General features: G+C 43.4%; 1 protein-coding gene across 2 annotated transcripts in view; it reads left to right on the top strand.

Moving 5' to 3' along the window:
- Window positions 1-15,277, top strand: part of DISC1 (DISC1 scaffold protein) — a 368,262-nt gene that overhangs the window by 292,426 nt on the left and 60,559 nt on the right. For both annotated transcript variants that reach the window (XM_082638731.1, XM_082638730.1), the window contains exon 10: window positions 2,195-2,255. In XM_082638731.1, the coding sequence (XP_082494857.1) occupies window positions 2,195-2,255 (61 nt within the window). The remainder of the gene's footprint in view (window positions 1-2,194; window positions 2,256-15,277) is intronic.

Below are 15,277 nucleotides of genomic sequence, written 5' to 3'. Positions count from 1 at the left end.
AGTGTGTGCCACATAAATGCATATAGGATGTGAAGCAGAGCATGTCTGGTTGGGATATTCTGAATTTGCAGTACTTATTCCAGGTGAACCAGTGAGATCTCTGCTCTGAAGAAACACATCACCATGGTTCTCTAAATCCCCATGCTGGCACACGACCTGACTCATAGTAGGAACTGACAACACATACTTAACTGATTTATTTGGAGAAAAAACTTAGCACACCGGGCTTCCCTGGTGGCACAGTGGTTGAGAGTCCACCTGCCAATGCAGGGGACATGGGTTTGTGCCCCAGTCCGGGAGGATCCCACATGCCGCGGAGTGGCTGGGCCCGTGAGCCATGGCTGCTGGGCCTGCGCGTCCAGAGCCTGTGCTCCGCAGCGGGAGGGGCCGTGACAGTGAGAGGCCCACATATCGCAAAAACAAAACAAAACAAAACAAAACTTAGCACGCCTAAACTTGCTTAGGCAAGTTAACTAGCTTAGGCAAGCACAAATCAATAAGAGATCAACTTAAACAGTTCCTTTCACTGTATGCATCTCTGTTTTAACTATCATCAATGAATTAACCAGAAATTTTGTTGTCATTTCCATCTAAATATTTGGTTTCTTTTCTTTTCTTTTTTTTTTAACAAAGAGAAAAGTACTAGATTTATTCAAGTATTCTGTCAACATTTGCTGAGAAACTAGTACAAACAAATGCGATTCAACATACTGGAGATACAGCATTGAGTAAGGCAGACAGCATCCCAATTCTTACAGAGCTTACCTTGTACTGGGAATAAATAGACAATAACAAGCATATGAACAGACAAAAAAAACAGGTAGTGGTAAATGTTCTGATGAAAACAAAACAGAGTGGCCTGAGAGTATGGATTAAGAGTAGCTTAATTAGTCTTGAAAATTCATTGCAATGCCTTATTAAATAACTTCATGTGACTCCAACTGAAGCAGAATAATCAGTTTAATCATAGCCTTTTAATAATAGTCTTACTGATTCATTGATAAGGTGTGTTTTCCCCCATCGGAAAGGTCATCAGTTTGGCTTTTCTATTCTTAGAGCAGTATTTCCCAAAATGGGATCAATGAAGTACTATAGTTCCTGGGAATATTTGGTTTCTTGATGAGGAATTTCAAGGTACTTTTTCCAGTTTCCAATACAGCCCCTGTCCCTCACTCCACACATACATGTTGACCAAAGTGGGGTCCTGAGTGTCCCCCAGGCGGACACTCAGGGCTGAGAGTCAGGCAGCATGCTTTCCATGTACCCCAACTTTTGAGTGTTCATGAGCCCGTCAGCACAAATTACCTTTGAGAATGAAGGTTGGAATAAAAAGAATGGTAAATATCACAATGGCCGTAATACCGGTGAGGACAGAAAGGGAATGACATCAATAGGTTACTGCCACCATCCTCCAGAGGCATCTCTGCCGGCCGCTCTTCTGGGGCTGGAAGTCACATCTCGTTCGGGGGTCACCTGGAGACCAAGGCACTTTCACCCCTCAGAGGAGGAGGAAACAGAGGGTGTCAGAGCTTGCCCCAAAGGTACCAAACCTCTTCTACATTAGCAAAGTGCCTCTTTGACCCATTGGACCATCTATTTGATGGTCATCTATTTGCCCAAGGACCATCTATTCCTTCAGTGTTTGGTGGTTATGAGGCACTGAGTTTACCTCTAGGAGAAGCTGATCTCACAGCTTTGGGAGCTGAGTAGTTGATGTCAGCTCACTGGCTGCATCAGGCTCCTGTTTGTTTTTCAACGGAAGGGTCTGTCATCCTCAACTACCATTGGTGAGGTTCTCTGGTTAAACCACAGGATGGGGTCTTCTTCTCTCTCGCACTCTTTCCCAAACTCTACAACCAAGCCTTTGGCTACCAGGTGGGAAAGGTGAGGGGCACAGGGCACAAAGGGATCCACGCCAGACACCGGATAAGGTGCCTTTGAAAGCACGTAGTGAAAGGCATCATGCCCTCGATCCCCGGCTCCGACTCCGGCAGTGCCTGGGGGCCTCAGACCCCTTCCAACGCATCCCTCCAGGCAAGCCGTCCAATGGATTCGAGTGTTTTCCAAACATAGGATGTTATCATTACTAGCGGCTCAACTGTGATCCTTTGGGTTTTGGCTTTTCGTTGAGCATTTCTGGGTTTTGTTCAATCTCTGACTCCAGTTGCATCAATTTTGGATTTTTGTTTTGCAGAAACCAGCGTGAAGGCGAATACTATGAAGTACATGGAAATGCTTGAGGATAAACTGCACAGGTAGGGATGGTAACTTCTTCATTATAGACTCTGTGACATGTCTGGATTCTTTATTATAACAGAACTTGGTGAAAGCAAAGAAAAAGGCTAGCCCATTTCTGCAATAAATTAACAAAGAAAAACACAAAAAAAGGAGTCCTTTGAATCCTGTAACAGAAGAAGCAGGTGCCATACAAATATATCCCAGAGCTTTTCTCTTTTTATAAAAAGTAAGTAGATTAAGATGTTGAAAAGTGTCCGGGGAGATGACAAGATTGTTTTCATGTTTCCTAAGAAGAAGAAGAATCATCCTTGGTATGTTAAGTTCAGAATTCATGCCTTGGTCTGTCTTTCTCTTCTTTTAAATGTCTGAAGTGGATGTTATGGATTTTGATCCAGCTTATCTACGTTTTAGAACAATATAAAAATGCACATCTTAGATTCTGTTTTGAATCCTGAATCAAAACAAGTGTGAAAAATTCTCGTGCCTTTTTTTAAAAAAACCCAGTTAGGAATTCAGATTTGAGAGACGTTAGGGATGCTGCATCGTGTCAAGATGTTTCTGGTTTTGGTGGATGTGTACTCATGAAAATAAATCCCAGCCACCAGGATCTGTTCCTAATTAAGGAAACAAGTAGGAAAATGTAATATGTGCTTTCCTCCCTGAGACTCATTTAGTTCTATGGAAAATGTTTTGCTACTATTTTGGAAATTGTTAAATAATTCTTTAAACAGGCTATGCCTTAAACCTTTGTCTGCCAGGGTAATGCCATCGGCTAAAATACTGCTTCCCCCTTAAGAGATGTTAAGGGGGGCTGCCTAGCTGAGCTCTGCTCTCCAGGGCAAGTGAGGTGCTGCAGGGTTGATTCTAATGCTTGGAAAGCAAGTTCTTCCAACCACTGACTGGTATTGCCCTGACCCCTGTGCCCTAGATGTGGGGAGAAACCTCAACGAAGGTGGCCTGTAGCAGGTATGGGGTGAGAGGGCTTGCAGGTAAGAGGCATCCTCTAAGGAAATGTCTCTCCTCCTTAGAAAGTAGGGCACTCAGCTGGGTCAGGTACACTGCCCTGAGTCTGGTGTCCTCCCCTACCGTGTGTTCTGCCGGGACAGGTTTCTGCACATCCCTCTTGATCTTAACTCTGCTTACTGTTTTTTAGCCGTAAGCATCCCACACGCCCTGCATTCTGTTAGGTGAGAGGGTGGCAGGTTGGAGCTGTGAGATGTGGGTATAGGTAGAGAAGTGCCCCTTTAAATAGCAGCTCTATCACTTATCAGCTACCTAAACTCGGGTAAGCATTCACCTTCAATTCTTTACCTGTAAAACAGAAGGGTGGGTACCTACCTTCCAGGTGTGTGCCATTAATTACCCACTGTATATAAAGCACCCTCATAGTCAGCGGTCAGCAAACCTTCATTCCCTTCACCTCCTGGTGCTTCTGATGTTTGCTGTCCTGATCGTCAGAACTGGCTGAACAGTCATGCCCAGAGCTCATCCTTTTCCCTCCAAGCCAGGTCCCTGGGCTGTGTATGCAGTCCAGGGAACGGCCCCTCCCCTACCTGTTGAGGCCCTCCCACCTGGTGCCTGTGTGGAACCAGGACTCAGGTTCACTGCCCTTTCCCTCATCTCCCCCTTGGAGTCAGTCTGTGGTCCTGCCACTTAGGCCCCTGTAAGCATCCTCCAGCCCACCTCCGTTCACCACGCTAGGGTAGGTCTGTCTTCTCTCACTGAATGACTGTGAGGGCTGCTTTTTACATTTTTCTGTGTCCATCGTTGCCCTTTCCATTCCATTCTCCAGGTGATCTCCAGTGAGCATCTTAAAATGCAAATCTGGTCGTTGTGCATCCCCATCATCTGAAGGGGAAAGCCTAAATGTCCCACTGCAGCTCATGCGTTCTTCCACGTGGCCTCTGTGGGTCCTTCGGAATGAACCATCACCACCCGTCACTGCCCTACTCCAGTCCTACTGATTCTCGTATGTTTTTCAATGCCACTGTGGTTTTTTTCTAGAGAGAAACTCATTTAGAAGGGAAAATGGTCAAGGGATTATTGTTCTGGGAAGTATTAGGTTGAACCACGTGAAATTACTGATATCAGACCATTTCGACCTAGAAAAATGGCACTCTCTTATGGTACAACCCACTATTTAGCGATCTGGAGTAATCAGGTCCAATGCTACGGCCTGAGACGCGCCAGTGTCCTTCCCCACGGCGCGCTGGCCCGTGCATGGATGTGCGGGCTTTCACCTCTCCCTTGGCATGTGCCCCTGGGGGCCTCTCCCAGCTCAGCCCCGACCAGCCCTCCATGTGTCTAAGCCTCGTGCATCCTTCAAGTTTTAGACGTCTCCTCTTTGAAGCCTTCCATGACTCCCCAGGACTGAGTCATGTGCTTGCACTGAATTATTCTTCTTGCTTTCAAAGTGCTTCACGTCAGGTGTGGAAGATTATGTCTGTCTTGTTCAGGATGTGTCCTCGGTGATTTGATAGGTCTGAACAGTGTAGGTGACAAACAATATTTGCTGAATGAATGATTGAATAGATGACTGAATGAATGCAGCCAATCTGTAGACAGCCCGGTCTCATTTCCATCACCTCTCCAGCCATGTGGATGCATGACTCATGTACGTTCCTTACTTGGGATCCGTCAACAGTCTCCAGGGACCAGGATGGTGGCTGGCCCATCCTCCAGCCTACTTCTTGAGGGCTTTTTCCATTGCTGTTTCAAGCTGTGAGGAGGTCTGGCTCAGATTTGTTTGAACTGCTGTGCTGGAACCACCCAAAGAGAGAGGAGATAAGGCAGCAGGTTCTGTAACCCCTGGGTCGTGGGCAGAGGGCCAGACAGAGGCTGGGAACTGCTGCGCCCTGAGGTGCGTGCAGGGGGGTTATTGCTGCCTGGGAGCGGGAGGCCAGCCTGAAGGTGGCGGAAGTGTGGTAAGTGTCAGGCTCTCCTTCCTGGGACAAAACTGCCCACCCCAGCAGGCCTGAGGCGTGATGGCGGCGCGATCCTGCCTCAGTCATGTTTCTTTTCAAGAGGATCAACATTTTAAAACACAAAACCAGTCTTTAGCCCTCGGTGGTTGGCATCATGGTGGCTGCTCAATTAATATTGCAAGATGTTGACGAAAGCAAGGTGATAGATGCCAATGAAAATCTTTGTTATTTATTTGCACTGTCTGGAGCATCTCTGGGCCTTACGGGGGTTTAGAAGGAGAGTTGCTGAGAACTGAATAAAATGCTTATTTCCCGTTAGAAAGTGGTTGAGGACACACTTGATCATCAGTACCACGGCAAGGTTTGGATCTGGCCAGTCATGATTTTGGAGACAAATCTAAATGACCACAATATCTTTGTTGAGACCTGGAGACTCAAGTACTGAGACAAACTGGGGTGGGTTCAATGTCTCCCTCTCTATCAAAAAAGTCAAATGAATTAGAAATTAGGAAGTAACTGATGCTATCAGCAGCTCAGAAGGATCTCCTGCACAGTACAGAACAAAAAAGTGGGCAAATATTAAATAAGGGCTTCTAGTATATAGTAAACAAAGATTTGCCTTTTAATAATCTGAGTTATATAAAAAAGGAAATTTCCCTCTAAGTTTGAATGTTCATAAAAACGTTAAAAAGGTTTTTTTAAAACCTGATTTTTAAAACCATGATTTTATTTGCTATCCAACAATGTTAAGGCTGCCAAATATTTGATGTACTTAAAAGTATCTCAATTATGTTATTTTATATACTCAGGGTATCTATTCAGTCAAGTATAATTGTAAATAGATCAATAGTAAAATCGTTATTTGTAAATTACACCCATAAACTCTTTATTTCTTATACAGGAGAATAAATATAGACATATATACACATATGCATGTATACATCCACATCCACATATATAAACACACAAACTTGCAATTGAAAAATAAACATTTCACAGTTACTCTATTTATTTTGAAAATTCCCCTTTTTAAAATTAATTTTTATTGGAGCATAGTTGCTTTACCATGTTGTGTTAGTTTCTACTGTACAGCAAAGTGAATCAGCTATACATATACATATATCCCCTCTTTTTCAGATTTCCTTCCCATTTAGGTCACCACAGAGCACTGAGTAGAGTTCCCTGTGCTATACAGTATGTTTCATTAGTTGTCTATTTTATACATACTATCAATAGTGTATATGTGTTGATCCCAAATGAAAATTCCCCTTCAGCAACAAGGCATTGAATGGAAGTTCATGGATCAGAAGGAGGTGACATTCTCTCCTTTACATCCAGCCTTATGATCAGGGAGTGACTTAGAGGCTGGGGAGAGAAGCTGGCTTATTATCTCTCTATCAGTGAGGGGCAGAGAAGCAACAGACCTCTGGCAAATACACCTTGTTCTCAAGAAGAAAATGAACCGATGGAAAAAATAATCCAGGTTATAAGTTAGATGCATATACATTGCTGCTCCTTGTTTCTAAAAAGGAGTTAGGATTTGTGGATTTTTTTCCCACCTGTTTCAGGGATGTCCTGCCTTCCCCTTATCTACAGCCAGAGAGCCAGGAGGGTGGCTGCAGTCAGCTACAGGGTCGTGATCATTCCACAGACCCACCCCCTCGCTGCTTTCCTTTCCATTCCCACTGCTGCTACCTTTGACTTGAGTCAGTAAAGCATCTTACAGCCTCCCTCCTTCTGGGCTCACACCGTTTCAGTGCACTGTTCCCCCGCAGCCAGGACGACTTTGTTACCGTCCTGCTGACAATCCTTCTAGGCTCCTCTGCATCCACCATAAACCCCACGGTCCTCATCAGGCCCCCAGGCTCCCCATGAAGGGGCTCCAGCCTACTGCCACCTCGTCCCTGTGATCCCCACCCTCACTGGGTGCCCGGTGCTCCAGACTAGCCTGTGCTTTCAGTTCCTTAATTCATGCCCCCAGCAACTTCTTTGGGGAGCCCTCCCCTTCCCAGCTCCTGGGTGCACGCTCACCTCACGGCTCAGCACAGTATCTTCTCTACAAAGCCTCTCTGGCCTCCTCCTGCTTCCTTCTTGGTTCTCACAGTAGCAGCCACTTACAACAGTCTGTTGCACTGACTTCTGTCTGCTTCTGTTGGACTGCGAGCTCCTTGAGGATGCTCACTTGCTCTGTGTTCCAAGTGGCCTGCATGCTGTCTGGCACAATTTCAATAAAATTATATTTAATGCAAGAATGAATGGATAAATAGCCATTGTATCTTGAAATGTTATTTTCAACTGTTCGATTCAAAAAGTCAAGGCAGTCTAGGAAGATGTAATGCTCCAGAAATCCATTTGTCTTGACATCAAATCTTAGTGGGATATAATAGAAAAGGGAAAAAAAATCTACTCTTAAAGAGCTTTCTCCACTTCTTCTTACCCCCGAGGTTTATTGTTTCTGGAAGTAGTACTTAAGCATGATATTTTGGCCTTGCTTATTTTTCCTTACTGATTAACCTTGCTTGAATTTCTGTTTTTTCAATTATTATTATTTTTTGGTTATATTTGTTTATTTGTTTTATTTTTTAGATTCCAGTGAAAACATATGGTATTTGTCTTTCTCTGTCTATCTTAAATCACTAAGCATAATACCCCCCAGGTCTATACATTTTGCAAACGGCAGAATTTCATTCTTTTTTATGGCTGAGTAATATTCCATTGTATATAGAAGATGTGGTATTTATTTTCTCAAGTATTCGTATTCTCTGGTAGCCATTTTTCTCAAAGAGGCAAAAGGAATATTCAAAAGTCTTGTAGATGGGTCACACTTTTTACTGATCCTATGTTATATCTTGTATCTAACCATTGTACAGGAGAAATTTATTACTCTCTAATGACCAGCTCACATCTCTGGCTCGTGGGCACCAAGCCCTCCACCCTAAGGCTCCATTTAAACTCACAGAGTCTCTTATATGCATGAGTGATGGGAAAATTTCTCTTTTTTTTTCTAGCATTTTTTCTAAAGTTAAACATAAAAACTGCTACAAACGATAGGCACAGTTTAGTGGATTATAGGGGATTTTTGTTTCTTTGTGCTCTTCTGTATTTCTCAAGTGAGTTTTTTTTTGAATGTGCATCATACTTTCATAATCAGAAAAGAAAACAGAAAAATCATTAAAGTCTGTTTTGACTATAGAAATAGTTAGAGACTTTCTCAGAGGTCTTCTTAGCTTTAGAGGGAACTATTAAAAACTCATTGGTCTTACCTGAAATTTACTTAGAGACATATATTTTTCTAAAGGTGATTTTGTCCTTTTTTTTTTTTAATTAGTGTTTAGTTTCTCATTATCTTGCAGTTTCAATATGGACAGCCTGCCAGGAAATGGTAGCTCAGGGAACTCACTGCTCAGTGGCCAGCGGGGTGTGAGCAGGGAGGGAGAACCGTGGTGGCTGCTGCCTGGGCACCATCACCTTCCCAGCTGGTCTGTCTGGACGGCTTTGCCTTCAGCCCAGAAGCCAGCGAGGCCTGAGAGGCACAGAGCTTCCTGGAGTTGAGAGTACTTGTTGGGCAATGCTGTCCTGACCTTCTCTCTAAGTCGGCACAGTGTACCGTATGGACAACATCAAGAGACTAAGGCACCGTTTCTCTGCCCAGAGGACATGCCGTCTAGAGTGGGAGCAGTGCTGCCCACACTGTGCCTCAGAGGTCAAGGTCTGTCCCCTCACCCAAGGCTCCTGGAGCCGGTCAGTCACGGCTAAAAGCAAGTGTTGATGACCAACTGCCCACGATCTCAGGAAGATGGGAATTAGGGCTGAAGATGGGGTCCCTGGAACGCTTGTTTCCAAGGCAGCTGCCTACGAGATGGTCCACTAGGATGTGGGAAGATCATTTTAGAATTTCCGTTTTACTTTTTCATTTCACTCATTTAAGGTTTGTCCTTGAACCTGTTGCACATGTGTATAGTAGTACATGCATACAATTTGTGAAACAGAAATCAGAGTGCACAGTTGTAATTTTCTCACTGATGAGACAGTGCTGACATTAACACTCGCTTATTTTCCGATTACTGAATCAGATGTCACATTCAGCGTATGACCAGCCTATGCAGCAGCCGTCTTTGTCTTCACGTCCACAACGGAAAAAAAAGAGTTAATTGTCTAACAGAAGAGTTGGCCCTCATACACAAAGAAGATGAAAGAGGCAGAGACATGAAGAGGGAACAGGCAGAGTTACAAAAGGCACGGGGGAGAGGGAATTTACAGTGTGGAGCTATTGGTAACTTCAGGCCAGAATTCATGAGCCTTGTTCAGGTGTGTGGCCCTTAAAAGCATAATAGCTGAAAGCCCTGGAGGCTGCTTCTCCCAGGAGTACATTCCAACCTTGACCGAGCTGTGCTTCCCGGCGGGCTGGAGGCTGCTCACCAGCTTCCCAACAGGAGTTGAACAATGACTAGAATTCTTTGGGATCCCATATAGAATGTTCTTTATTCCGAGTTATGCAAGGCGATTTCGACGTTTCGGTGCACCTGGAACAATCCATTTTCAACCCACATTGACCTTATTTCGAAAGCTGCTGGGGGAAGTGACTATAAGAAATGGCAGCCAGGGGATAAGCGACCAGGCACGGGCGGACACCTGCTTCTGTTTTTCACACTTTTATTGTATTGTTTTGCTGCTGACCCAGGCGTCCCTTCTCCCCTCTTAGGAGGCACGAGTCAGACACGTTAGTACCTCCCCAGACCCCACTGCTTCTCTGGGAGCCCAGGGCCTCGCTCACCCCGTCTTCACAGCCTCAGCCCCGTTTTTTCTTCCTCTGCGTCTCAGAAAGGCAGATTCTCAGCTTCTTTCTCTTTTTTTTCTTTTTTTTTTTACAACTTTATTGGAGTCTAATTGCTTCACAATGGTGTATTAGTTTCTGCTGTATAACAAAGTGAATCAGTTATACATATACACCTGTTCCCATATCCCTTCCCTCTTGCGTCTCCCTCCCTCCCACCCTCCCTATCCCACCCCTCCAGGCAGTCACAAAGCACCGAGCTGATCTCCCTGTGCTATATGCTGCTTCCCACTAGCTATCTGTTTTACATTTGGTAGTGTATATATGTCCATGCCACTCTCTCACTTCGTCCCAGCTTACCCTTCCCCCTCCCCATATCCTCAAGTCCATTCTCAAGTAGGTCTGTGTCTTTATTCCTGTTTTAACCCTAGGTTCTTCATGACATTTTTTTTCTTAAATTCCATATATATGTGTTAGCATACGGTATTTGTCTTTCTCTTTCTGACTTACTTCACTCTGTATGACAGACTCTAGGTCTATCCACCTCATTACAAATAGCTCAATTTTGTTTCTTTTTATGGCTGAGTAATATTCCATTGTATATATGTGCCACATCTTCTTTATCCCTTCATCGGATGATGGACACTTAGGTTGTTTCCATCTCCGGGCTATTTCTTTTCCCTCCTCTGTTTGGCGTGACCCTCCTGTGTTCACCTCTGTTCTCAGCTGGGAGCTATTTGTGCGAGCTCTCTGTCTCTCTCCCTGTCTCTCTATCTCTCTGTGTCCTCTGTCTCTCTATCTCTGTCTGTCTCTCTGTCTGTCTCTGTCACTCTCTCTCTCTGTCTCTATCTCTTTCTGTCTATCTCTGTCTTTCTGTCTCTCTGTCTTTCTGTCTCTATCTCTGTCTTTCTGTCTCTCTATCTCTCTCTGTCTCTGTCTCTCTCATTAGCAGAAGGAGACGTTTAGGATGCAGAGGCTGGAAGTACATCACCCCTTTTCATCCCCTCCCGGTAAGCCGTCTCTCTCCTGGGTTGACTCCTGTCTGTCCTTTCAGACTCTCTTGAGGAGGTGTAGCCCACAGGGACTTCTCTGTCCTCTGGCTCCTGTCCTGTCTCCCGTCTACTTCTCGCCTGCCCTTTGATCGCACTGTCCTGGGACATGAATTTTCCTTTTATGTCCCTGTTCTGCCTTCTCACCTCAATTGCCCACTCAGGGCTCAGTCCTTCCACCCAGGAGATACTGTGCCTTCACCCATTGCTGATCTTTTGTAGCAAGCCCCCATTTCCTTCTAAAACTGGATAGATTGATCCTACACATCATATACATGAAAGACTTTGTGAAAATATTCGTTGTTAGGTTTGCCCACTTTTGAATATTGGAGCAATTTGGCTATACAGTCTAATTTTCCAGGGGAAAAAAGGATCTAAAATACCATACTATTTTGAAATTCAAACTGATAAGAAATCTTAAAGCAGTTAATTTTACAAAGGTCTACATAATCATTAATTTAATATGTAACCATTGATTGTTCACATTTAATTTTTAATCTTATTTCATCTTATAATAGAAAATCCTTCAGTATACTTAAAATAATAGTGGTTAAACATATAAAAATACATACTTACAGAAAACTAATACATAAAATACAAGAAGATGGCATGAATTTAAAAAGTAGGAAAAAAAGAAGGAAAAACAAAGGTAGGGAAAATATTGGTAACATTTGTATGGGGATTAGAGTCACCACCACAGCCGTTTACTATTCTAGACATTAAGTATGACTGATATGTATATAAAACTAAGTGATGTTTGAAAAAGTTTATGTGAATGGTAGAATTTATAATAAACTTTGGAGGTCTGCATTTGTGCTACAGTTCACTACAATACTTTCCATTCTCTAAGAACTCTAGTAATGAATTTTTACTCAGAAATAACTTTTTCCCCTGAAATGTTCGGGAAATGATGAGTATAGTTTCCAGAACACTTCAGTCCATTTCGAGAAGCCTACATGTAGTTTTTCAGAAAGAGAGAGTCGAGCTCTTGCCTCTAGAACCCCTGCAGCTGCCCCAACTAGGCAAGTCTTTCCTTCAGGGCAAGAAAAGAAGCCGTCGCCTGCTGAATCCCACCTGGCCTTTATGTCCAGTCCACAAAGAGGGCATGGAGTCCACTCTTCCTTTCTAGGGATGCTGGGCAGCGGGGCCCAGACAGGGGAATTAAGATGAAGGATCTCCCTCCTACTAGGTTTTTACCATTATTAAAAAAAAACCCTCAAACAAACAAATAATCTCTTTCCTGATGAATGTGGAGAACCTGAGACATTTAGATAAAGTGCAGGCTCTGGAATCAAATTGTCTGGATCCATGTGTGGCCAATTAAAATAGACCAATAATAGAGCAAATATAAAGAATGTTTCCCATATACAAAAAGAACTTAATAAATGCTAGCTATTATTACCTTAGTAGCAGCTATGGCACCATGAAAATTATGAAATCAAAATATCTACATTTCAAAAAATCCTTATTTTATAAAACCAGAAGAGAATCTCTTATCCTCCTGGTGATAGTATGGGGAGAGAAGAGATGTTTGCTTGGAGCTTATAGCCTCCACTGAAGGGCTGTGAAACCTGGTTGATTATTTAAACTCTTAGCTTTTTCCTCTGCCTGCCCTTTGGCCAGCTGTTGGCACCTCCTGCAGAGGCTGGAAAGGGAGAGAGGTGAGGAAATTGAGTTCTTGTTAATGGCTGAGGGTTAAAGCCTCCCACGGTTTCTGTGACCAAAGGGCTAGGATCCTTCCAACACTCTTCTGCTTTTAGAAGCAACCTGGCTGGTTTGGGGGTGTTTGAGACCAAGAAAGTTCTGGGCTCCAGGCTCCAGAGCTCAGGTGCTGGGAGGAATTTACCATCTCTTCTGCGATTCACGGAGCTTCAAAGCCCTTCATCTTGACCGTCACTGGAGCTCAGAGAGAGAGAACATTTTGGGGAGAAATTAACTCCAATATATTTGCTTCTCTCTCTCTGATATCTTCCTTTGAGAGAGTAAAAATATTGCTCTAGAGAAGAGGGTGGCAGAAGGAAAGAAGAGGAAGGATTAGTCAGAAACCCTTTGGGTTTGTCTGGTGAGGGGCTTCAGAGAGGGGAGAGGTCTTCTTCCCGATGTGTGATGGGAAGAATTCAGGTAGCATGAGCCACGTGGTTGGCACAGGAGAAGACAGACTTTTTAGAAAAAATGTAAATTTAAAGTATTTATTTATTTATTTTAAAATTGAAACAGTTGATTTACAATGTGTTAATTTCAGGTGTATAGCAAATTGATTCAGTTATATATATATACGGCTATATATATTAATATATATATATTCATTTTCAGATTCTTTTCCATTATAGATTATTACAAGATATTGACTATAGTTCCCTGTGCTATACAGTAGGTCCTTGTTGGTTATCTATTTTATATATAGTAGTGTGTGTCTGTTAATTCCAAATTCCTGATTTATCCCTCTCCCACTTTCCCCTTTGGTAACTATATGTTTGTTTTCTATGTCTGTTAGTCTATTTCTGTTTTGTAAATAAGTTCATTTGTATCCTTTTTTAAAATTTATTATTTATTTATTTTTTTGCGGTATGCAGGCCTCTCCCGTTGCGGAGCACAGGCTCCAGACGTGCAGGCACAGCGGCCATGGCTCATGGGCCCAGCCGCTCCGCGGCATGTGGGATCTTCCCAGACTGGGGCACGAACCCACGTCCCCTGCATCGGCAGGCGGACTCCCAACCACTGCGCCACCAGGGAAGCCCTGTGTCCTTTTTTTTTAGATTCCACATATAAGTGATATCATATGATATTTTTCTTTCTCTGTCTGACTTACTTCACTTAATATGATCATCTCTAGGTCCATCCATGTTGCTGCAAATAGCATGATTTCATTGTTTTTTATGGCTGAGTAGAATTCCATTGCATATCCGTACCACATCTTTTTTATCCATTCATCTGTCGAAGGACATTTAGGTTGCTTCCATGTCTTGGCTATTGTAAATAGTGCTGCTATGAACATAGGGGTGTAGGTACCTTTTTGAATTATAATTTTGTCCAGATATATGCCCAGGAGTGGGATTGCTGGGTCATACGGTAACTCTGTTTTGCTGGGTCATATGGTAACTCTAGTAAGGAACCTCCATACTGTTCTCCATAGTGACTGTACCAATTTACATTCCCACCAACAGTGTAGGAGGGCTCCCTTTTCTTCACACCCTCTCCAGCATTTATTATATGTAGACTTTCTGACCAGTATGAGGTGACACCTCATTGCAGTTTTGATTTGCATTTCTCCAGTAATTTGTGATATTGAGCATCTCTTTATGTGCCTGTTGGCCATCTGTATGTGAGAAGACAGATTTTTGACTGCAGCATCAGAGCTAAAAGTGTGGACCAAAGGTCTTGGTCATCTGGCATCATTTTCTGTCACTGATATTTCAACCCTTCATCGGACGTGGGGCTGTTCTGAAAAGATGGCCTGAAAAATAAAAAAGATGGCCGTGATTTTGTCTAATAGCAAATAGGAGATTGACTTTTAAAACAGAAGGCTCTGCTAACAGACTCCCCTGTGGTTTGTCCAGTTCATCCCAAAGTGTGTGTTTTAAAGCAATGATATGATCATTCTGCCCACTGACATCAATTAAGAAATCAACCAATATTTAAGGAGGCCTGAGGCTTGGCAAGATGCCCAGTGATTCCTCTTTCTTTACTCCGTTTGGTTTAGGTGGTGGAAAGCCATTCCATTGCAATTACTATGTAAACCTGAACTTGGGGAGGCCGTCGAGTGGACGTTCTGTCCACTGTGCTCTGGGGGCCCGTGTGCACTTGTCCCCCAGATATGCCAGTGTGCTTCACGGTGTGCCTGTTTCAAGGGGCCTGTCACATTCTTAAAAAGGCGATTATGACTAATCAATACGGAATGTCCAAACTAAGATGATTTTTTACAAGCTCAAGAGAAACCATATAGCTTGAGTGTTTTTGATGCATTTTGGCAGGGAGTTGAGAAATCTTAAAGAAAAATTAACTGCTGTATCAATGGAAACCCCAGTAGGTAGATATCCAATTTGTCATTAAGTAAAATGAGAAGACGTTTAATGATTCAAGGAAGCATTGTCCAGATTGTGTGATAGTTTAATTTGCTAACATGGACGAACCTGTTAGCTTCAGACGCATGATTAATAGAAGTAGAGCTCCTCCTGGAATTTCTCCAGTGCTCACTTTCAGTGTGCAGTCATTTTTAAGACTCTGCTGAGTGCTCTTAGCTCACGTAAAGTGAGGTGACAGGTCTGCAGCAGCCTTGGCAAACGTAGGTTCGA

Source organism: Mesoplodon mirus, assembly GCF_964341445.2.
Source record: "Mesoplodon mirus genome assembly, chromosome: 2".
NCBI lineage: Eukaryota > Metazoa > Chordata > Mammalia > Artiodactyla > Ziphiidae > Mesoplodon > Mesoplodon mirus.
The sequence above is the reverse complement of the archived record's forward strand: the minus strand, read 5'-3'. Positions and strand labels throughout refer to the sequence as shown.